This window comes from Drosophila arizonae, chromosome 4, assembly GCF_054131065.1.
Source record: "Drosophila arizonae isolate 15081-1271.41 chromosome 4, UAZ_ARI_1.0, whole genome shotgun sequence".
NCBI lineage: Eukaryota > Metazoa > Arthropoda > Insecta > Diptera > Drosophilidae > Drosophila > Drosophila arizonae.
The window spans coordinates 25,940,687-25,964,960 of NC_142924.1; the positions used below are offsets into that span (position 1 = coordinate 25,940,687).

General features: G+C 38.8%; 1 protein-coding gene and 1 long non-coding RNA gene across 9 annotated transcripts in view; one reads left to right on the plus strand and one right to left on the minus strand.

Annotated features, from left to right (window-relative positions):
- LOC149269490 (uncharacterized) overlaps positions 1–24,274 on the plus strand; it is a 178,296-nt gene that overhangs the window by 10,531 nt on the left and 143,491 nt on the right. The window lies entirely within an intron of this gene.
- Positions 1,463–16,924, minus strand: LOC108620501 (uncharacterized). 8 transcript variants are annotated; one of them, XM_089466652.1, is made up of 9 exons: positions 16,551–16,924; positions 12,625–12,788; positions 12,390–12,572; positions 12,149–12,264; positions 11,395–11,488; positions 11,154–11,330; positions 2,051–2,340; positions 1,854–1,999; positions 1,463–1,793 (listed from the first exon to the last, which is right to left on the minus strand). In XM_089466652.1, the coding sequence occupies exons 1-9, from the start codon at positions 16,831–16,833 to the stop codon at positions 1,543–1,545; spliced, it is 1,704 nt and encodes a 567-aa protein (XP_089322778.1). In that variant the 5' UTR covers positions 16,834–16,924; the 3' UTR covers positions 1,463–1,542. The 8 variants fall into 8 exon arrangements, with proteins under 8 accessions (XP_089322778.1, XP_089322777.1, XP_089322776.1 ...); XM_089466651.1 differs by having other exon boundaries at positions 1,463–1,796; XM_089466650.1 differs by having other exon boundaries at positions 1,463–1,799.

A 24,274-nucleotide genomic window follows, 5' to 3' on the forward strand; every position in this document is an offset into this window, starting at 1 on the left:
AGGCTCCAGTCGAGACAGCTCGACTAGGAGATACCCTGAATCCTCTAAGCTGATACTCTAATCATTCTGCACTTCTTTTATGCACACATACATACACATCCATCCACACGCATGCATAAGCCTGCGCTCTGCTAACTGCGCAGTAAGCAGCGACTGCGCTTGGGCTGCGCTGCAGTGTGGGCAATATTATGAGAATTTATTTGTTGAATAATTTCTTTTGTAGACATACGATCTTAAGGAAACTTTCAGAACATAATGCATGAACATAATCGTAATGCTCAAATGTACATTCCGAAGCACAAGTCTCTAGTACTTGAAATGCGTTTTTTACAAATTGGGGGCGAAGGGGGCGTGGTATCCAAAATCTATAAATTACAAAATCTTTGTATCCATTAACTTTATATACAATGCCAAATTGAAGACCAAATAATACATCGGATTGAAAATTCGATGCATCGATGTATTTTTATACCCTGAACCCATTTTCAATGGGAAATCAGGGTATAATGGTTTTGTTGAAATGTATGTAACAGGCAGAAGGAGGCGTGGCAGACCCCACAAAGTATATATATTCTTGATCAGGGCGACGAGCTGAGTTGATTTGGCCCTGTCCGTCTGTCTGTCCGTCTGTCCGTCTGTCCGTCCGTCCGTCTGTCCGTCTGTCCGTATGTATGAACGCGTCGATTTCAGAAGATATAAGAGCTAGAGACTTCAAATTCTTTTAAAAATGTCCGTAATTACAGCGCGCATATCAAGTTTATCATTAAAAATCGATAACTCATCCCGATCTTTTTTTATCGATAAAAAACCTTATCGAAACCCAGTTATAAAATTATATCTTCTACACCTTTATTGCTAGTCTCCAAATTTTTAATGTATGCTTATATGCAATTTATACAATTTCGGTTTTTGTTAAAATTTACCCCCACCTCTAAATTCACCCCCTCACCCTCACTTTTGTAAAAAGCGTATTTCAAATACTAGAGACTTGTGCTTTGGCAATTACATGTATATTCATGTTATAATCATAATCTGAAAGTTTCATGAAGATCGTACGTCCACAAAAAAAGTTATTAAACAATTAAGTTCTCATAGTAAGCGCACACTGCAGCCCATGCGTGTTTATGCGTGGGTGCTTGTGTGTGTATGTGTTTGTGTATGTGTGTGTGTATGTGTGTCTGTATGCGTGTGTGTGTGTATGTGTGCCTGTGTGTGCGTTTGTGTGTGTATGCATGTGCGAGTGTATGTGTGTCGCAGTTCGCAGTTCGCAGTTCGTGTCGTGTTTCTTATGTAAGCTGAAAGACGCGAAAAATTATTGAAATATCTATTGCTCCAAGGGTTCAGGGGATCTCGTAGTCGAGCAGTCTCGACTAGAGCTTTTTTACTTGTTTATAATAGGACTATCTTCATCAAGCTTTCACATAATGAAATGTGAATATTTGTAGAAGCGCAAGTCTCTAAGTCTGGAATATCAAGGAGTTTTTATTTTAATAACGAATAATTTGAAACACTGTGAATTTTGATGGAGTACAAAAGATTCTATCAGTTGAGAGACTTCCGAGTATGTGCTTTGCTTTCTCGACGACTATCGATGCCTCTTACGCAAGAAAAACGATCATTTCCAGAAATGCACGTCTCGACAAATTCGATTATTTGTGGTGATTGAAGCTTCTCAGCAACTAAAAGCGCTTTTTTCAAAGCTTCACTTATACCTTCCGTTTTATTTAAAGATGCATTGGACTTCACAGTGATAATAATGCTCAAGAAACTCCATATATTACTGTTGCATAGCTCTGCTTCTAAGAATAAATAGCGTTATAAGTTAAATCGTTGAAACAAAACATTATTCAAACCCTGCAAGGCCTTGCGAGCAACAAAACAACACTCGTCATAGTGATTGGACTGAAGATGAATGCATGCAATTTGATGAAGTAAATACGCTTTTTCAATCGAATATTTAGAAAATGCTATGCGTTTCTCCAAACGAGATATCAGTCGTCTGTTGAAAAAAAAAATACATTTAATTGCTTACCAAAATAACAAAACTTACTTGGATTTTATAATTGTGGGGTCCACTGACTCCTGATCTTGATGTGTGGATCGATCTCCGAAAACAAATGTGTTTATTTCTTTAACTTTATGCGGGTTATAATGCAATAATTGCAGAACTGGGCTTTTGTCACCAATTCGAAAGTTTTTAGGTACAACATACTGTTCGGATAAAGCTAAACCCAAAGTATTATAGACATCATTAATAAACTCTATCTTCCATGGCATAATTCGATTTGTTTTCAGTACTGTGTAATCTCCCATTACCTCCTCGATATAATTTGAAAGCCTCTGAGACAAACAATTTTAATTATTATTGTATATTCATTAGGGTATAATGGTTTTGTTAAAATGTATAAGTTAACAACAATTCTGTTTCACAATTTGCAACTGTGTCGTCAGTTTCTACAGTTACGCCAAATATTCACAAGTGACAAAAAGATCAAAACGTTATCTATGATCACGGAAAAATTTTCTTCACTGGTCAAAGTGAAAAACAAAGAGACTTAAAACGGTCGATTCACTAAAAACAAATCAAAGTACGATAACGGAAAACAATGTTAAGTGCAAAAGGCAGTGCATCTAAAATTGTAAGATCCGTTCCCAGCTTTACCTCCGCAAAACATCGAGAGCCTTAGTAGGAGCTACCAAGAAAAGCTGGGAACCCGCGCACACTCAATGATTCCAGGATCAGTGATCATTCCCCGCAGGATTTATGCAAGCTAATTAAGCCGTGTTAAGAAAGTTTTATAAAACAAGTAAGAAAGCTCTAGTGGAGACTGCTCGACTACGAGATCCCCTGAACCCTTGGAGTGATAGCTATTTCAATTTCACAACACCCGAAATAGTATAAAATGCATATATGTATACATTTAAAATTTGGAGACTCTAGTGTTAAAGGTGTAGGAGATATAAATTTATTACTGGTTTTCGATAATATTTTTAATCCGTCTGTCGGTCTGTCCGTATGTATGAACGCGTCGATTTCAGAAGATATAAGAGCTAGCGACTTCAAAATTTTTTTTTAAATGTCCGTAATTACAGCGCGGATATCAAGTTTATCATTAAAAATCGATAACTCATCCCGATCTTTTTTTAATCGATAAAAAACCTTATCGAAAACCAGTTATAAAATTATATCTTCTACACTTTTATTGCTAGAGTCTCCAAATTTTTAATGTACGCTTATATGCAATTTATACAATTTCGGTTTTTGTTAAAATGTACCCCCACCTCTAAATTCACCCCCTCACCCTCACTTTTGTAAAAAGCGTATTTCAAATACTAGAGACTTGTGCTTTGGCAATAACATGCATATTCATGTTATAATCATAATCTGAAAGTTTCATGAAGATCGTACGTCCATAAAAAAAGTTATTAAACAATTAAGTTCTCATAATAAGCGCACACTGCCGCCCATGCGTGTTTATTCGTGTGTGTATGTGTGTGTATGTGTGTGTATGTGTTTGTGTATGTGTATGTATGTGTTTGTGTATGTGAGTGTGTGTATGCGTGTGTGTGTATGTATGCCTGTGTGTGCGTACGTGCGTGTGTGTGTGTGTGTGCGTGTTTCTTGTGTAAGCTGAAAGACGCGATAAATTATTGAAATATCTATTGCTCCAAGGGTTCAGGGGATCTCGTAGTCGAGCAGTCTCGACTAGAGCTTTCTTACTTGTTTATCCTACATAACATACCTATGTATTACTGCTGTGAAAATTATGAATGAATCTATTTTTAAGTTGCTTCAAATATATATATATTTTTAGACTCATTCACGAAAGTGAAATGAGTATATTGGTTTTGTGCAATGTCCGTCTTGCTGTCCGTCTGTCCGTCTGTCCGTATGAACGCAATCTATTTCGGCGCTATTGAAGCTAGAGACTTGAAATTTGGAACACATACTCGTGTATATCTCCGATTTATAAAGTGTTAAAACTTTCCCGATCCGCCCACTAGGGGCGTGGCAAATCGGAAAATACATTTTCCGATATACCAGAAATCATGTTTGTTGAAGAGCTAGAAAGCTGAAATTTGGTATGTAGGTCCGCGCCGATCACCCAAGATCACAAGCTATGGCGGATATATCTCCGCCCATTAGGGGCGTGGAAAATCGGATAAAACTGTATCTCCTAAAGTTATAAACCTAGAATGCTGAAATTTTGCATGTAAGCTGATGTTTTAATTCTATTAAGATAGATGAAAAATTATATATCTACGCCCACTAGGGGCGTGGCAAATCGGACCTGAAGATATAGTGATTTTTCGAATTCTGCTATATTTTAGGCACTAATGATGCTAGAGACCTGAAATTTTGTATATATACGCGGGTTGACCACCCACGTCCAACGAGCTATGGTAGATATATGTCCGCCCATAGGGGGCGTGGCAAACCGCAAAAGTTTATATCTCCTACAGTTTAAGAGCTAGAAGCTTCAAATTTGGATAGTTAAGTTACTGGTGGCCTCCTCTATCGATGCCCCAAAAATAATGTTTAAGCCTCTTTATGGGCGTGGCATATCGAAAAATACCCTGTAATTTTCACATTTTTTGAGCGTAAGAATTCAAATTTTGCATTTAGGTAACCGGTTGCTCGTTCTAAAAACTGGCTAGAATTGAGGAGTCTACGGCCACTAGGGGCGTGCCAATCGGCATTTACAGTGCCCGAATTGCGACATTTATATGCGTCAGCCATCTATTTATGTACACTGCGCGTCATCAGGTTAGCGCCCCCCCTTACACTCATTATACCCTGAACCCATTTTCAATGGGAAATCAGGGTATAATGGTTTTGTTGAAATGTATGTAACAGGCAGAAGGAGGCGTGGCAGACCCCACAAAGTATATATATTCTTGATCAGGGCGACGAGCTGAGTTGATTTGGCCCTGTCCGTCTGTCTGTCCGTCTGTCCGTCTGTCCGTCTGTCCGTCTGTCCGTCTGTCCGTCTGTCCGTATGTATGAACGCGTCGATTTCAGAAGATATAAGAGCTAGAGACTTCAAATTTTTTTTAGAATGTCCGTAATTACAGCGCGCATATCAAGTTTATCATTAAAAATCGATAACTCATCCCGATCTTTTTTTATCGATAAAAAACCTTATCGAAAACCAGTTATAAAATTATATCTTCTACACCTTTATTGCTAGAGTCTCCAAATTTTTAATGTATGCTTACATGCAATTTATACAATTTCGGTTTTTGTCAAAATTAACCCCCCCACCTCTAAATTCACCCCCTCACCCTCACTTTTGTAAAAAGCGTATTTCAAATACTAGAGACTTGTGCTTTGGCAATTACATGCATATTCATGTTATAATCATAATCTGAAAGTTTCATTAAGATCGTACGTCCATAAAAAAAGTTATTAAACTATTAAGTTCTCATAGTAAGCGCACACTGCAGCCCATGCGTGTTTATGCGTGGGTGCTTGTGTGGGTATGTGTTTGTGTATGTGTGTGTGTATGTGTGTGTGTATGCGTTTGTGTGTGTATGTGTGTGTGTGTGTGTATGTGTGCCTGTGTGTGCGTACGTGCCTGTGTGTGTGTGTGTGCGTGTTTCTTGTGTAAGCTGAAAGACGCGAAAAATTATTGAAATATCTATTGCTCCAAGGGTTCAGGGGATCTCGTAGTCGAGCAGTCTCGACTAGAGCTTTCTTACTTGTTTTCTTTTACGTTTTTCTCTTTACCTATTGCACGCAACTTCTTGGTTTTTTTTTTTATTTCATTATCATCATATGAGATGTCTCTCATACCAAAAAAAAGCGCGAGTGAAAACCCGTTATGTTTTATTTTCTATTCTTTTCTATTTTCGCAAAAAATGTGTGCACTTATTTTGCGTCATCAGATTAGCGCCCCCAAATGCAATTGTAATTATCTTGCTTATTTTGGCAATTACACTCACCAAATTTTTTGTGAAGCTCAAAGCATTCAATATATTTATAGTATGGGTAAAGAAACAGTTTTATCTTTGGTTGAAAATCAAAGATTGAGGCATACTTTGAATCTAGACTATGCAACCATAAAATTGCTGAAAAAACAGGAAAAAACAGAAAACTAAGTGGCAATTTTTTTACAAATAGGGAAAACTATGGAAAAAACTATATAAGCGGCAATAATCAAGAGATTTCAGAAGGAAATAGAAGAGCATTAGTTCGAGAAGCTTCGAATTCCCATGAATCGACCACCAAGATTAGGGATAAAATCGGTGTTAAGACGAGCTTATCAACGGTCCAAAGAGCAATAAGGAAAGTTAATTACCTAAAGAAATAGAATGTAAAAAAAAAAGACACCAGTCGATATGCTGAGAAAAGAAATACGCATTAATTTTGGCCAGGCGAACATGACGTGGTCTATCCAATAGTGCATGTTTGCTTTTCTGATGAGAAAAATTGAATTTGGAAGGAACTGATGGCTAAATTTATTATATCCATGACCTACGCATAGAAGAACATAATTTGGAACGGTTTCCAAGCCGTTGCGGCGGGGGAGTGGTGTGGCATTGATGTAGGGTGCAATATCATACTACAGCGCTTGTAAGCTTCAATTTTTGAAATCGCGCATGAACGCATAGGACTATAACACCATGTTTAAAACTGCTGTTCCGCATTTCTATAACCTGTCTGAAAACCGGCATTAGATTTCCCAGCATGATAATGCTCCAAATCCAAATCCAAATCCCTGAAGTCCTGGATTCAGGGCCAAAAAATTGATCTCATGGAGTGGCCACCATACTCACTCGACCTTAATATCATTGGAAACGTCTGGGGATGGTTGGTCAGGAAGTATATGAGTCCGGAAAGCATTATAGTGCAAAGACAGAGTTAATCGAAGGTACTGAACACGCTTGGCCAACCATATCCTTGAACAATATTGAACAACTTTATAATTCCACTCCTAATCGAATTTTTGAAGTAATTTCAAACAAAAAACGGCACTACGCACTACTAATATTACTTAAAAATAATAATAGCTTAAAATACGGTGTTATTTTTGGTCATTAGCTTAAATAAATTGAATTTAGCGCAGGGGGCGCTAATCTGATGACCAAATTTTTGTTACATGTTTTTTGTACATTTTACAAAAAAAATTATTTAAAAATAATCCTTAATATTACAGTAGCCATTCTTTTTGTATTTTAAAAAGAAATAAACGGAGTATAAAGTAAAAAAATTTCAAAGATGGAGCTCTGATGGTTTAGATTTTATTTAGCTTTGAGGTTGAGTGTAAATGGGGGCGCTAACCTGATGACGCGCAGTGTATATGTACACATAAGTAGGCTTAATAGGCATTGATAGCACGGAAGGAAACATTTTTATAAAATTAATAAAATATAAACAAGTAAGAAAGCTCTAGTCGAGACTGCTCGACTACAAGATCCCCTGAACCCTTGGAGTGCTAGCTATTTCAATAATTTTTCGCGTCTTTCAGCTTACACAAGAAACACACACACATACACAAACACATACACACACATACACAAACACATACCCACACAAGCACCCACGCATAAACACGCATGGGCTGCAGTGTGCGCTTACTATGAGAACTTAATTGTTTAATAACTTTTTTTATGGACGTACGATCTTCATGAAACTTTTAGATTATGATTATAACATGAATATGCATGTAATTGCCAAAGCACAAGTCTCTAGTATTTGAAATACGGTTTTTACAAAAGTGATGGTGAGGGGGTGAATTTAAGGGTGGGGGATAAATTTTAACAAAAACCGAAATTGTATAAATTGCATATAAGCATACATTAAAAATTTGGAGACTCTAGCAATAAAGGTGTAGAAGATATAATTTTATAACTGGTTTTCGATAAGGTTTTTTATCGATAAAAAATATCGGGATGAGTTATCGATTTTTAATGATAAACTTGATATGCGCGCTGAAATTACGGACATTTTAAAAAAAATTTGAAGTCTCTAGCTCTTATATCTTCTGAAATCGACGCGTTCATACATACGGACAGACGGACAGACGGACGGACGGACAGACGGACAGACGGACAGACGGACAGACAGACGGACAGGGCCAAATCAACTCAGCTCGTCGCCCTGATCAAGAATATATATACTTTGTGGGGTCTGCCACGCCTCCTTCTGCCTGTTACATACATTTCAACAAAACCATTATACCCTGATTTCCCATTGAAAATGGGTTCAGGGTATAAAAAGCTAAAATAACAAAAATTTGCAATTTTCAAAAAAGTGTTTTCAGCGGGATTTGAACTCGCACCCAACCCAAACAGCATGTTTGTCAAAATAGCTAAAATAAAGATCGTCGGCGCTTCAGCCTAGAGCACCACCGCGTCGTTTCGATCAAGAGTAGTTAAAACGAAATTACATTATTGTTATGACGCCGCATAGCAAAGAAAAGCCAGTGTAGCGGCTGGAAATTCAAAAACAATGCAAAGACAAATCAATCGCAACGGGATTCTTAGAATATGCTAGATCACGCATTTATGTGTACATACATACACACATACAAATGAGCGCGTGTATAAGGCTGGAATGCTTGATGCTATGCGTGCAGGCTTATATATATAATTATATATACATATGTATGTATTTGCGTATATGTATTTGAGGGCTATTTAAGAAGAAACAAATTTAAACTTATAAAATTATTCGACTAAGAAAATGAAAAGTATTAAGTGCCATTCAGTCAAGCTCGCACCTTCCCAATAAAATATCTATTTTATAACAAACGCAATATGTATGTATAAAAAAATAAATAAATAACATAGCAGAGGTTCGAACCCCCCCTACTCTAACATTACTTGCGTCGCCTTTAGCACCCGCACCACTGCTCTGCTTGACCAGCTAGTTGCTAAAATAGAATAGCTTAATAAGAGAGCGTCATCAGACAAAACTACAGCAACGGCTAGAAATTCCAGAAATCAATCAAAATTCTAAGAATGTGAGAAAAGGCGCGCTTCTGTCTGTACTCATAGAATAGACGATGAGTGTGTGCACATGTATAAGAAAATCGCGCTGATCTGCTGTTAGCTTGAAGCCGGTATCCAATGTATGGATATAAATATATAATAAAAATCAAAATTGTATAAATTATATATGTATGTAATTTGAATGCAATAGCTATCGATGATTTTCCAATTTTAATGGCATCATGCCGTGTTTTTTGCTGCGCACTAGACTTGAAAATTGCTCTATATACTCTGGTTGAGAGCGTTTGGGCTGTGAATGAGTCTTCTGCTATCGGTATCGCCCGATTGCAACGTTCTTACTTGTTTTGTACCGTTTTGTAAATTAGAGCTGGGAATCTAAGGATGGTGGCAGCACTCGATGGATTTTGCAGCGATGGAAAAAACCATCGATACCATCGATGTTTCCATCGGTAATTTAAAAGGGTTTGTTTAAAACTAGTTTTAAACATTTTTTTTAAATTGTTTAAGCCCGCAAATAAAATTCAAAATTATTAGTAATGTTTTTCAAGAAATTTTATAACTTTTCAAAGAAAACCAAGGTTTTTGTGCAAACAAAAATTATTATGTATTATTATTGTGTGAGAAAAAAATAAAACAAAAACTTCCGAATAAGTAAAAAATAAGTCTTTTGATTAATAAGCCATTGGTTTTTGTTCATAACTACCAAAGTGTTGACTATAGTTACTTTAAACTCAACCTTCGGTCCGAAGCATTCGCTCCTGTTTTTCCAAATGTTCTTTCCGATTCGGCAGAACTTGCTGGTATACATAAATATTATTTTAACACTCATATATAAGTCTATATTTAGAATTTGCAAGCTCTAGCTCTAAAGGTGTAGGAGATATAATTAAATAACTGGCTTTCGATAAGATTTTTAATCGATAATAAAATATGGGGAGTAGTTATCGATATAAAAAGGAAAACCTGATATTCGCGTGATATACACGGACCTAGGAAGTCTCTAACTCTTATATCTTCTGAGATCGACGCGTTCATACATACGGACGGACGGACGGACGCACAGACAGACGGACAGGGCCAAATCGACTCAGCTCGTCGCCCTGATCAAGAATATATATACTTTGTGGGGTCTGCCACGCCTCCTTCTGCCTGTTACATACTTTTAACAAAACCATTATACTCTGATTTCCCATTTTCAATGGGTTCAGGGTATAATGATTTCGTATCAACGCTTTCATCCCCTTCCCACGAATAACCATCGAAACGCTTACATGTTGCTTGCATGAGCGTGACAAACGCTTTTATGATTTCGGTATACCCTTCACTCAAAAGGAAAGAGCTGGGATCGTCGCGAACAATTTTCAATTTCTGTGCGCTTCTGCTATTTGAGAGGCCATAGAGAGAGAGAGAGAGAGAGAGAGATAGAGTGAGAGAGAGAGAGTAGGACAAATAGCGCATAGCCGTGCTTCATATAAGAACCCTCGATGGATTTCCCAGCTCTACTGTAAATGTAATTATTTTATATTTTCGATAGTACTATCACTGACCAAACAACACATAGACATGACCATTTCGTTTGCGTGCTTAGAGCGCACTGATTTCGTCGTGCTATCTTTCATTACCCGAGCCAGCCAATACCAAGCCGAGCGAATACGAAGTTGGCCGGGACCTGCTAAACAGATGATGCGTGGAAAAACGTTGCTCTACATGTCTAGTCTATGTGTTGTTTGGTCAGTGCTTATAGTATACCATAGACTAGTATCCTGCTACACCTTATAATATAACATAGGCTAGTATCCTGCTACAATATCCACCCCCTCACCCACATATTTGTAAAAGGCGTATATCGAATACTTGAAACTTGTGCTTTGGCACATGTATGCATTTCAATGTCATGATCACGATCTACAAGTAGCACAGAGATAGTCCCATAGTAAGCCTACACTGCAGTCCATGCGTGTTTATGCGTGCATGCCTATGGGTATCTGTGTGTGTTTTTTGTGTAAGCAGAAACACGCGAATAATTATTGAAATATCAATTCATAGAAGGGTTCAGCGGATCTCGTAGTTTTGCAGTCTCGACTATAGATTTCATAACTGTTTTTCCTATTGTACGCAGAGTTTTGATAGCATGTATGTATATGTGTATGTATATAGTGTGCTTGTTTTTTTCGCGTGACCTGTACGTAACTTACCGTCAAATTTTTTTGGTACCGAAGACGTCTAATAGTTTGTAAAACAGAAATCATATTTCGTCGTGTTTGATACTGTATTCGATTGAGAAGAGCCTCTCTGAATTTAAGTAACCGATCTTTGTTAGAATACTTTTTGTACCGCACGTAATACATTGGTGATCGAGCTTGTATAATTTTCTTGATTTGTTGAATATAATTGATTGCATTATTAGACTTTTAAGTCATTAATATTAAAACATACCAAAAACTTCTTAACGACTTCGTATTGTTTAGCCACCATTGTACCCAGAAAATCTTTGGACATTTTGCACTGGTCCAAAAGTAAACTTGGGTTGCTGAGACCGTTACGCATGTAAAAGGAATCTAGATTAAATTATGCCCAATTTGAATATATGTATGTATTATAAATCAGGAATCCCGAATCCCGTATCGCTAAAATTTATGAAGCAGAATCCAGAAGAGCTCTCTAGTCGAGGCTGCTTAACTTCCTGTCAGGAGCAGATATTCCAATCATTCACAAAAATATGTGCACACATGCATACATACAGACGGATGGACATATCGAGTCAGCTCGTCGCCCTGATCAGGAATATATATACTTTGTGGGGTCTGCCACGCCTCCTTCTGCCTGTTGCATATTTTTAACAAAATCATTATACCCTGATTTTCACAAAAAATCATTATACCCTGATTACAAAATCATTATACCCTGATTTTTATGAAACAAGCTCTAACTGTAAGATGAACAATATAAAATTTTATACATTATATTTTTAAGGGATTTTAAAATTACAACCGACATAGATGTCTAAATTGTAAGCAAACTTAATCTGCGTGTGCATTACACGGACTCGCAATATATATATATATATATATATAGTATGATGAAAATGTTCAAATCGGTACTGTTTACGACGTACATTGAATTTTGTTTAGTAAATTTCAATGTACCAAATAAATTTCACATAACACATTAAATTGAAGAAAAAACTTACTTTTTTAAGTTCTTTAAAAAAAGAATGTCTATCCATGATTTGTCAATATATACTTGGTAGCAAATATCAAAAGCACGTTTTCGTCTTGCTATTTCTAGTGGGCTCAGTAGTTCCTCCTAAGAATACAAATATATATATAAATATATATACATATATATATATATATATATATATATATATATATATATATATATATATATATATATATATATATATAAATATCATGTTTTCTTTTACTAACTTTGCATTCAGGAATGCTTAATATATCGCATTTATTTTGTTCCTTTAAGATTTTCCACAAAGGGCGATTGTCAACCTTAAATTTTTCGTTAAGTAAGTCTTTCACGTGGGACATCATGCGTTCATTCTCCAATATAAATGGGCTTAAGCCATCCCCGCAGGCATCTTTTATATTTTCATCAACCTATTAATAACAATCTTGTATCAACTAACAAAAAACCTTGTTTGGTACATACCACAATCAATCGGTCTTCAAAAGCTTTGGTCTTGTTACCAGTGAATACACGTTTGTTATTATGAAGTTCAGCTTTAGCTTTTTCAAACTGGTTTAACTCATATAATGCATCGCAAACTTCCAAATTAATTGGAGCATTCACCACAGACTTCAATCTTAAAATTCCTTAAAATTATCAAACATCAGATTTAGATGGATCGAAAGTTACACGATTTTCGCCAAAAATTAAATATGTATATTAAATCTAGCGGAGACTAAACATCTGATCGCTCCGAGGAACTAATAGTTTATTAAATGACATAAGAAAACAAGTCAGAACGTTGCAGTCGAGCGATACCGATTGCAGAAGACTCATTCACAGCCCAAACGCTGTCAACCAGAGTATATAGTGCAATTTTTAAGTCTAGTGCGCAACAAAAACAAGTAAGAAAGCTCTAGTCGAGGCTGCTCGACTACGAGATCCCCTGAACCCTTGGAGCAATAGATATTTCAATAATTTTTCGCGTCTTTCAGCTTACACAAGAAACACGCACACACACACGCACGTACGCACACACAGGCATACATACACACACACGCATACAGACACACATACACACACACACACGCATACACAAACATTTACATACATATACACACACAAGCATAAACACGCATGGGCGGCAGTGAGCGCTTACTATGAGAACTTAATTGCTTAATAACTTTTTTTGTGGACGTACGATCTTCATGAAACTCAGATTATGATTATAACATGGATATGCATGTAATTGCCAAAGCACAAGTCTCTAGTATTTGAAATACGCTTTTTACAAAAGTGATGGTGAGGGGGTGAATTTAAGGGTGGGGGGTAAATTTTAACAAAAACCGAAATTGTATAAATTGCATATAAGCATACATTAAAAATTTGGAGACTCTAGCAATAAAGGTGTAGAAGATATAATTTTATAACTGGTTTTCGATAAGGTTTTTTATCGATAAAAAAAGATCGGGATGAGTTATCGATTTTTAATGATAAACTTGATATGCGCGCTGTAATTACGGACATTTAAAAAAAAATTGAAGTCTCTAGCTCCTATATCTTCTGAAATCGACGCGTTCATACATACGGACAGACGGACAGACGGACAGACAGACGGACAGGGCCAAATCAACTCAGCTCGTCGCCCTGATCAAGAATATATATACTTTGTGGGGTATGCCACGCCTCCTTCTCCCTGTTACATACATTTCAACAAAACCATTATATCCTGATTTCCCATTTAAAATGGGTTCAGGGTATAAAAACTTCAAGTCTCTAGCTCCTATTTTTTTTGAGAGCGACGCGCTCAAACATACGGACAGACGGACAGACGGACGGACGGACGGACGGACGGACAGACGGACAGGGCTATATCGACTCAGCTCGTCGCGCTAATCAAGAATATATATACTTTATGGTGTCTGCCACGCCTCCTTCTGCCTGTTACATACATTTCAACAAAACCATTATACCCTGATTTCCCATTGAAAATGGGTTCAGGGTATAAAAACACACATACACACACATACTCACGCACATACACGCACACAAGCACCCACGCATAAACACGCATGGGCTGCAGTGTGCGCTTACTATGAGAACTTAATTGTTTAATAACTATTCTTGTGACCATACGATCTTCATGATTTTCGGACTTTCAGATTATGATTATAACATGGATATACATGTATTTGCCAAAGCACAAGTCCCTAGTATTGGTTGACACAACTGTTAGCCACTATTCTGTGTACTTTTAATGTAATATGTCATTTAGTTTGGTTACGGTTCTATTAGGAACAAGTCAACCTTTTGTGTGCGTTACGATTTTTACTATGGATAATAATATCGAATAAAGAGTTTATGTGAAATTTTGTGTTTCAAACAAAATTTGTTATGTCAAAACGCTGGAAATGTTGAAAAAACATTTGGTGATACAACCATGTCAAAAACTCAAGCTTACGTTAGGTATAAAGCGTTCAAAGAGGGGCGAGAAGAAGTGAACGATTTACCACGTTCAAGACGACCTTTGACCTCTTCAACTGAAAAATTCATGGTGTTGTTCATTCGGAAAACTTACCGGAGGGCCAAGCCGTCAATAAAGAATATTATCCTGGCGTTATGAGTCGTTTGAGACAGAATGTTTATCGCAAAAGACCAGATTTGCGATCATTGTGAACGAGTTTTTGAACAAAAATTCATCTAATATTATCAAACAACTACCTTACTCTCTAGATATGGCCCGTGTGACTTTTTCCTGTTTCAAGAACAAAAATTACCACTTCATGGATCCCGTTTTGAGAGCATTGAAGACATAAGAACTAATTCGCAACGAGAACTGAAGGCCATTTCGGAATATAGCTTTAAAAAGTGTTTCGATGATTGGATTTTTCGTTTTGTATTGCCTCAGAACGGGCCTGTTTTAAAGGCGATATAATAAATTTAGATGATAAGTTGTTTATGTTTTTTTGAAATTCCCGGGTACTTATTTGACAGAAAGTATGTCTTTAAGCTCACATGTTTCGTCTAACGATTTTTCTAAGACAATTGAAAATAAATGACTACTACAATTCAATCTAATATTGTTTTCCAAAGCCATTTTTACATTAGTGGCCTTATCTGTCACGAATTTAATGTTATTTATGTTTTCGACATTAAATTGTGTAAAAATGGATTTCAATTTTTTTTATACTCTGAACCCTTTTTCAATGGGAAATCAGGGTATAATGGTTTTGTTAAAATGTATGTAACAGGCAGAAGGAGGCGTGGCAGACCCCACAAAGTATATATATTCTTGATCAGGGCGACGAGCTGAGTTGATTTGGCCCTGTCCGTCTGTCTGTCCGTATGTATGGACGCGTCGATTTCAGAAGATATAAGAGCTAGAGACTTCAAATTTTTTTAAAATGTCCGTATTTACAGCGCGGATATCGAGTTTATCACTAAAAATCGATAACTCATCCCGTTCTTTTATACCCTGAACCCATTGAAAATGGGAAATCAGGGTATAATGGTTTTGTTGAAATGTATGTAACAGGCAGAAGGAGGCGTGGCAGACCCCACAAAGTATATATATTCTTGATCAGGGTGACGAGCTGAGTTGATTTGGCCCTGTCCGTCTGTCTGTCTGTCCGTCTGTCCGTATGTTTGAACTCGTCGATTTCCGAAGATATAAGAGCTAGAGACTTCAAATTTTTTGTAAAATGCTCGTAATTACAGCGCGCATATCAAGTTTATCATTAAAAATCGATAACTCGTCCCGATCTTTTTTTTTCGATAAAAAACCTTATCGAAAACCAGTTATAAAATTATATCTTCTACACCTTTATTGCTAGAGTCTCCAAATTTTTAATGTATGCTTATATGCAATTTATACAATTTCGGTTTTTGTTAAAATTAACCCCCCACCCTTAAATTCACCCCCTCACCCTCACTTTTGTAAAAAGCGTATTGCTTTAGCAATTACATGCATATCCATGTTATAATCATAATCTGAGTTTCATGAAGATCGTACGTCCACAAAAAAAGTTATTAAGCAATTAAGTTCTCATAGTAAGCGCTCACTGCCGCCCATGCGTGTATATGCTTGTGTGTGTATATGTATGTAATTGTTTGTGTATGTGTGTGTGTGTGTGTATGTGTGTGTATGTATGTGTGTGTATGTATGCCCGTGTGTGCGTGCGTGCGTGTGTGCATGTGTGCGTGTTTCCTGTGTAAGCTGAAAGTCGCAAAAAATTATTGAAATAGCTATTACTCCAAGGGTTCAGGGGATCTCGTAGTCGAGTAGTCTCGACTAGAGCTTTCTTACTTGTTTTTATAATAGATAACTCATCGGAATAAAAATAGAAGAATCTAAAATGTATGTCGATGTGATAAAATAATGTTCTTAAATAATATTCATACGCACTTACTTTTAGCTTCAAGGCTGTCTTCAAGAGCACCTAGAGTTTTAGCAGTTTTTCTTTTACTCTGACTTCGATGGTAAAGAGTCATATAATCATCATTAGAAAGTTGTAAAGCTTTATCATAATAATGCATAGCAATATTTTCTCTGCGTCTCCGTGAATAATATTTTCCCCAATCCTTATAAATTTGCTGCTCAATTTCAGGGGTCCAATCAATTTTTTCCCATATTGGAATTTCTGCTTCCACTCCTTGGGCTTGTGGAACTGAAATTGGTAAAATGGACAGCATGACTTTCCTTTTTTTTATACAATTATTTTATTTTATTATTTTTTTTTTTTCTTATTTATTTATTTTTTTTTATTTCAACGTCATGAACTTAACTTACTGAATAATTTTTATTTTACATTGAATAGGAAGTTTCGTTCAAATGACGTTAGTTTAAATGGTTTATAGATTTATATATTATCTTGTTTTTCATAGCTCATGGTCGAGACTACTCGACTAGGAGATGCCCTGAACCCTCCAAGCTGATATTGTACTCAATCTGCACTTCTTTTATGCACACATACATATACTTGCATCCACATGCCCGTACAATCCCGAGCTCTGCTGACTGCGCAGTAAGCAGCGACAGCGCTTAGTTTGCGCTGCAGTGTGGGCAATATTGTGAGAATTTATTAGTTGAATAATTTCTCTTGTAGATAGACTTGAAACTTTCAGAGCGTGATCATGTGGCTAAGATGTGTGTATATTCCAAAGCACAGCTCTAGTACTTGAAATACATTATTTACAAATTGGAGGCGAAGGGGGCGTGGTATCCAAAATCTGTAAATGACGAAATCTTCTTCATTTATTATTACAATCCTTTTGTTAGCTCGTGTGAGCATTCTCGGAGAAGATTACAAACTAAACTTTTATAAACCTAAACGGAGCTGTCCCCTGCATGAATTGTGTCGCTATTGATGATTATACTTATTATATACCACTTCCTGAATTTGGGTCTATAAATACTCCTAAAGTTACTGCAGCCTCTCTGGCTGCAGCCATTAGGACATTGAAATCATCTTTCTCTCCTGGTGCAGATAATATTCCTAGTTGTGTGATTAAAGAGTGCAGTGTTTCTCTTCAGTCACAACTACTAAAATTGTTTAACTTGTCCTTGGATACTTCTGTGTTCCCGTCAATTTGGAAAGATTCTTTTATTATTCCCTTATATAAAAAAGGTGGAAGATCTGATATTTCCAATTATAGAGGCATTGCCAAATTATCTGCTATTCCGAAGTTATTTGAGAAAATAATAACGTCGGCCTTGCAGCATTTTTGCAAATCGATTATTCAACCATCTCAACATGGTTTTGTTCAAAATCGATCAACATCCTCTAATTTACTTGAGTTTACTTCGCTCGTTAATGACAGCTTTGGTAAAAAAAATGCAAACTGATGTTATTTATACTGACTTCAGTAAAGCATTTGACTCTGTACATCATCACATATTAATTCTTAAGCTTGAACGCTTAGGATTTTCTCCTAGACTTGTGTCTTGGATTTCTTCCTATTTAATGGGTAGAACCCAAAGAGTCTTGCTGAGAACAGCTATGTCTAAAGAGATCTTTGTATCGTCTGGTGTACCTCAGGGTAGCCATTTGGGTCCATTGCTCTTTTCCCTTTTCATAAATGACCTTCCTAGCTGTATCTCATATTCTACTATATTTATGTATGCTGATGATGTTAAACTTTGCCTTCCATACTCCAATACAAATGGTCATAATCACCTTCAAGATGACCTTAATGCATTTCAACTTTGGTGTGTGGCAAACCAGCTGGACTTAAATTGTTCAAAGTGTATGACAATGACCTTCAGTCGTACCGTTCCTCTAATTTCTGATTATAAAATTAGCAACATTTCCCTAAGACGCATCTATACAGTCAAAGATCTTGGTGTGCTCTTTGACTGTAAACTTAACTTCAATCTTAATATTTCTACCATCGTTAATGAAGCCAAAAGTATGCTCGGATTTATTAAACGTTGGTCTAAGGAAATTTAAAGACCCTTTTACCACCAAGCGATTATTTACTTCGCTTGTGCGTCCTATCTTAGAGTATTGTTCTGTTGTATGGTCTCCTCAGCATAAACTGTATCAGGATCGTATTGAATCGGTCCAAAAACAGTTTATTCTCTTTGCCTTAAGAGACCTTAGATGGGACAGTAATGTACAATTACCGTCTTATCATCAGTAGGCTCCAGCTGATTGACCTTCCATCGCTAACCAATCGCAGAACAATTCTAGGAATTGTTTTTTGCATAAATTGATTAGTGGTGACATTGATTCAGCCTGCCTGTTGAGTCGTCTCAGTTTTTCGGTTCTGTCCCGAACAACAACACAGTGCGTTTTATGTCCTTTGTGTGAATTTTAATAAATACTATCATGTTTTTCCCTTTGGTATTGGTATACATTTTTCGTTGCCAATGTTGTGCTGTGAATTCTCAATTCTATCCTATACTCTATTTCGACTATTACCTTACTCTTTTCTTTTTTGATTTCTCATTATCTGTATTATCTCTTTCGCAACTTCTTTTAATATCTTCATTTTCCTTTTTATACCCTGAACCCATTGAAAATGGGAAATCAGGGTATAATGGTTTTGTGAAAAAGTATGTAACGGGCAGAAGGAGGCGTGGCAGACCCCACAAAGTATATATATTCTTGATCAGCGTGACGAGCTGAGTCGATATAGCCCTGTCCGTCTGTCCGTCCGTCCGTCCGTCCGTCCGTATGAGTGCGTCGATCTCAGAAGTTATAAGAGCTAGAGAGCTGAAATTTGGCATGCATACTCGTGAGTACCATACGCAGTACGAGTTTGCTTTATTTTTTCGATAAATCGTCCGATAACTTTTTTATCGAGAATAATCGAAAAATTGATTTTGTTTTTTTGGCCTAATTTGAACATTTTTAGACCTGGAGTCTTCAAATTTGCGTTGTATATAAAGTTAATCGGTACAAAGATTTTGTAATTTACAGATTTTGGATACCACGCCCCCTTCACCCCCAATTTGTAAAAGACGCATTTCAAGTACTAGAGACTTGGGCTTTGGAATGTACACACATATTTACCATATGATTACACTCTGAAAGTTTCATTAAGATCATATGTTTACAAAAGAAATTATTCGACAAATAAATTCTCATAATATTGCCCACATTGCAACGCAGCCCAAGCGCAGTCGCTGCTTACTGCGCAGTTAGCAGAGCGCAGGCTTATGCGTGCGTGTGGAAGCATGTGTATGTATGTGTGCATAAAAGAAATGCAGAATGATTAGAATATCAGCTTGGAGGGTTCAGGGTATCTCCTAGTCGAGCAGTCTCGACTGGAGCTTTCTTACTTGTTCAGTACTAAATCTTTCTTAATTTTTTTTTTTTATACCCTGAACCCATTTTCAATGGGAAATCAGGGTATAATGGTTTTGTTGAAATGTATGTAACAGGCAGAAGGAGGCGTGGCAGACCCCACAAAGTATATATATTCTTGATCAGGGTGACGAGCTGAGTTGATTTGGCCCTGTCCGTCTGTCTGTCCGTATGTATGAACGCGTCGATTTCAGAAGATATAAGAGCTAGAGACTTCAAATTTTTTTTTTAAATGTCCGTAATTACAGCGCGCATATCAAGTTTATCATTAAAAATCGATAGCTCATCCCGATCTTTTTTATCGATAAAAAACCTTATCGAAAACCAATAATAAAATTATATCTTCTACACCCTTATTGCTAGAGTCTCCAAATTTTTAATGTATGCTTATATGCAATTTATACAATTTCGGTTTTTGTTAAAATTTACCCCCCACCCTTAAATTCACCTCTCACCATCACTTTTGTAAAAAGCGCATTTCAAATACTAGAGACTTGTGCTTTGGAAATTACATGCATATCCATGTTATAATCATAATCTGATAGTTTCATGAAGATCGTACGTCCACAAAAAAGTTATTAAGCAATTAAGTTCTCATAGTAAGCGCTCACTGCCTCCCATGCGTGTTTATGCTTGTGTGTGTATGTGTTTGTGTATGTGTGTGTATGTGTTTGTGTATGTGTGTGTATGTGTGTGTGTGTGTGCGTTTGTGTGTGTATGCGCGTGTGTGTGTGTATGTGTTTTTTTTTTTTTTTTTATATTCATTTATTGACAAAATTATACAAATTGCAAGATGCGTGGTGGCTAGGATAGCGCGCGGTGCTTGCGGGACGGCCGTAAAGCATTGCTTCGCAAGCACTATGCGCTACCTTAGCCTGGGACAGCTCGTCTTCTCGATCGCTCGACTCTGCGGAGCTCCATCATCACCGTGGCCGCGAAGGTGCTTGTTAGCTCCCAAGCTTCCTCCGATTCCAGCATGGCGTTGACTAAGTTGTCCGCTCTGATGGAGCGGCCCACTGCCTCTTCCAGACGACGCCTCTCCTCCAGAAACCGTCCACATTCGAAAAGAATGTGGTTGGCGTCTTCCACATACCCTCGCTCGCACCAGGGGCACTCGTCAGATTCCTCGTGGCCAAAGCGCTTCAAATAGCTCCGAAAGCATCCATGACCCGAGAGGATCTGCGTAAGGTAGAAGTTAACCTCGCCATGTTTGCGGTTAACCCATGGTTCAAGCTCCGGGATGAGCTTGTGCGTCCACCGCCCTTTAGCTGAGCTATTCCACCTTCTTTGCCATCGTGCGATGCTGTTCGCCCTGACAGCGTTGAGTCGCGTAGGCCCGTGCGAATTCCGCTCCACGGCTTCGGCGACCAAATACTCCAGTGGCACCATACCGGCTATGACGAGCGCCGCGTCATCGGAGATAGTCCTGAAAGCGCAGCTGACTCTGATTGCGCTCAGCCTGTAGATCGCGCAAATGCCTCGGCTGTAGCTCGGCGTTGCCATCGCTCTTGCCCATATTGGCGCAGCATAGAGGATGACAGACCTAATGACGCTCATTAGGAGGAGACGTCGTTGCTGTTTAGGTCCCCGCGTGTTAAGCATGATTCTCGAGAGAGCTCTACAAGAATCAGCTGCCTTTTTATGCACATATTCTAAGTGCTCGCGGAAAGTTAATCTTGTGTCTATCATGACACCAAGATATTTTATCGCCCTCTTTGACGCAATGGTGACGCTGCCGATCTTTATATTGGCAGTTTCCACTCTTTTGCGACTGCTGACTAGTACAACTTCGGTCTTGTGTGCCGCAAGCTCGAGCCCAGCTCCTGTCAACCAGCTTCGTATGCGATTGATACTTTCGCTGCACATATCCTCTGTATCTTTGAGCTCCTTTCCTATGGCTACGACAGCTACATCATCAGCAAAGCCAATGGTGTGCGCGCCTGCTGGTAGTTCCAAGCGCAGTACGCCGTCGTACATGATGTTCCATAGGAGAGGCCCCAGCACTGAGCCTTGGGGTACTCCAGCTGACACTGTATGAGTTTGGGGACCCTCACTCGTGTTGTATACCAGTGTTCTTCCTCTGAAGTAGCTCTTTATTATCTCTCTTAGATATTTAGGGATATTATATTGTGACAGCGCATTCAGTATCATATCCCAACTAGCTGTGTTGAAGGCATTCCTTACATCCAGGGTCGCGATGATACAGTATTCCTTCGTCCCGTGCCTCCATCTGGTGCCTTGAATAGCGGAAGTGGCCAGACCAACAACTTTGTTAAGCGCGTCCGTTGTTGACCGGGCCTTCCGGAATCCAAATTGGTTTGGTGACAGGCCTCCGGCGCTTGCAATCGCAGTCTCCAGCCTAGAGCAGATCAGTTTCTCAAACACCTTTCCCATGGTGTCTAAGAGACAGATCGGTCTGTACGAAGATGGCTCATCTGGTGGTTTGCCAGCCTTGGGTAGCAATACCAGATTCTGGGCTTTCCATTTTGCCGGGAACGTCTCTTGGATCAGGCATTCGTTAAATAATTCGGCGAACGTACTTGGGTGCAAGGCGAGGGCTAGCTTTAGCGCACGATTTGGGATCCCGTCCGGCCCTGGAGCTGTGTTGGTTCTAAGACCTCGGAGAACTACTGATATTTCTTCCTCTGTAACTAAAACAATTTCAGTGCTCGTTGAGCCCTGATCAGCAGACTCGGACTCAGGGGCGTGAATGGAGCTTAAACTTTCTGGAAAGAGTGTTTCCACAATCGATTTAAGCTCCAGACGATCCGTAGGCTGCACCTGTCTACCTGCGTATAGTCTTTTAACTACTATCTTATATGCCCTGCCCCAAGGGTCATATTCGGCTGAGTCGCACAACTGTAAAAAACATTCTCTTTTGCTTGCCCGAATGGCCTTCTTCAGCTGTCTTCTAGCTGCCTGGTAAGCTAACTGTTTCTCAAAAAACGTTGACCTACCGCGAGCCCGTTGGTAGCTTCTTCTCGCCTGGATGCATTTGCGACGAATGTCACCTATTTGCGTATTCCACCAATACGTAGGATCATGTTGTCGCGTGAACTGCTTGCGACGTAACATGCTGCTATTGCAGGCACACTGTATTTGGGCTACCATTTGGCATGCTCTGGCCTCAGCATTACCAATTGTACCTAGAGACTGAATGGCCTCTGAAAAGACCGCGGGATCAAAAGTATCTAGCCGATACGACTCCCTCCACAATGTTGACGCCCTGGCAGGTGGCTCACCTATTGTGAACAAAAGTGCCGTATGATCGCTGCCTGTATAGCTATCGCAATGGCTCCATGTTGCTCCCCGAAAGAGGGATGAAGTGACAAAAGTAATGTCGATAACAGACCCGTATCCCGCCCGACTGAAGGTGTACTCATGGCCAGTGTTGAGCAGTGCAACATCTAGTGTCGCGAAGATCTCCAGTAGGATACGACCTCTGGCATTTGTTGTTGGGCTACCCCATTCTAGCGCCCAGGAGTTAAAATCTCCAGCTATAATGGCCTTCCAACCCCTGGCATCCTCGGCAAGCTCGTCGAGCACCGTCGTGAATTCACTGAGCTGCATGCTGGGGGCCAGATAGCAACTGTAAAGCCACAAGCTACCATATCGGCCACGTACGAACCCATTGAATGACTTAACATTCGAAAGTACGTTCGTTGAGTTGCCGCATACCCACAACGCAGCTTTGCCATTAACGTCTGTTGACCATGTCCTAGGGCAGCTGGTTCTACAGTGGTGAGGCTCACTGAGAAAAGCTACATCTATACATTTTTCCCTAATGGTCTGCTCTAGAAGATCTTGGGCAGCAACACAATGATTTAAGTTAAGCTGCAAAAACCTTAACATTTCATTTTACGAGCAGCTTCACGGTAAGATGGGCACTTGAAGCTGCCTGCTGAATGGTCCGTCTGCTTTTCACCTTTCCGGATGCAGAGGCTACATTTTGGTGGCTTGGTGCATGCTTTGGCACTGTGACCCATCTCTCCACACCTGAAACAGGCGCCCTTTAAGTCACAGTCGCTGCCGCAGTTTGCTGCCATATGACCGTAATCGAGGCACTTGAAACAGCGTTTAGGCTGCTCCACGGCTCGGATACGGCAAACTACCCATCCTATTCTAATTTTGGACAGCTCGAGCAGAGTTTTAGCTTTCCCAATTGGAAGAGCAACCGTAGCTCTTTGCTGTCCACCGAAAGCTGGCCGAAGCGATTTGATAGCCTCAATGGGGAGTGAGCTATCCTTCAACTCCACCCTAACTGCCTCCAAGATCTCCTCTTTGGTCGCTAACTCATCTAGATCGCGAATCTCAACTTGCGC

Coding starts and splice junctions, on each gene's coding strand:
- LOC108620501 (XM_089466650.1), bottom strand. CDS start 16,833: ATGCTGTCCATTTTACCAATTTCAGTTCCACAAGCCCAAGGAGTGGAA. Junction 12,265..12,389: donor TAAGCATTCCTGAATGCAAA/GTTAGTAAAAGA, acceptor TTGTATTCTTAG/GAGGAACTACTGAGCCCACT. Junction 11,331..11,394: donor AAGTCGTTAAGAAGTTTTTG/GTATGTTTTAAT, acceptor CAACAAATCAAG/AAAATTATACAAGCTCGATC.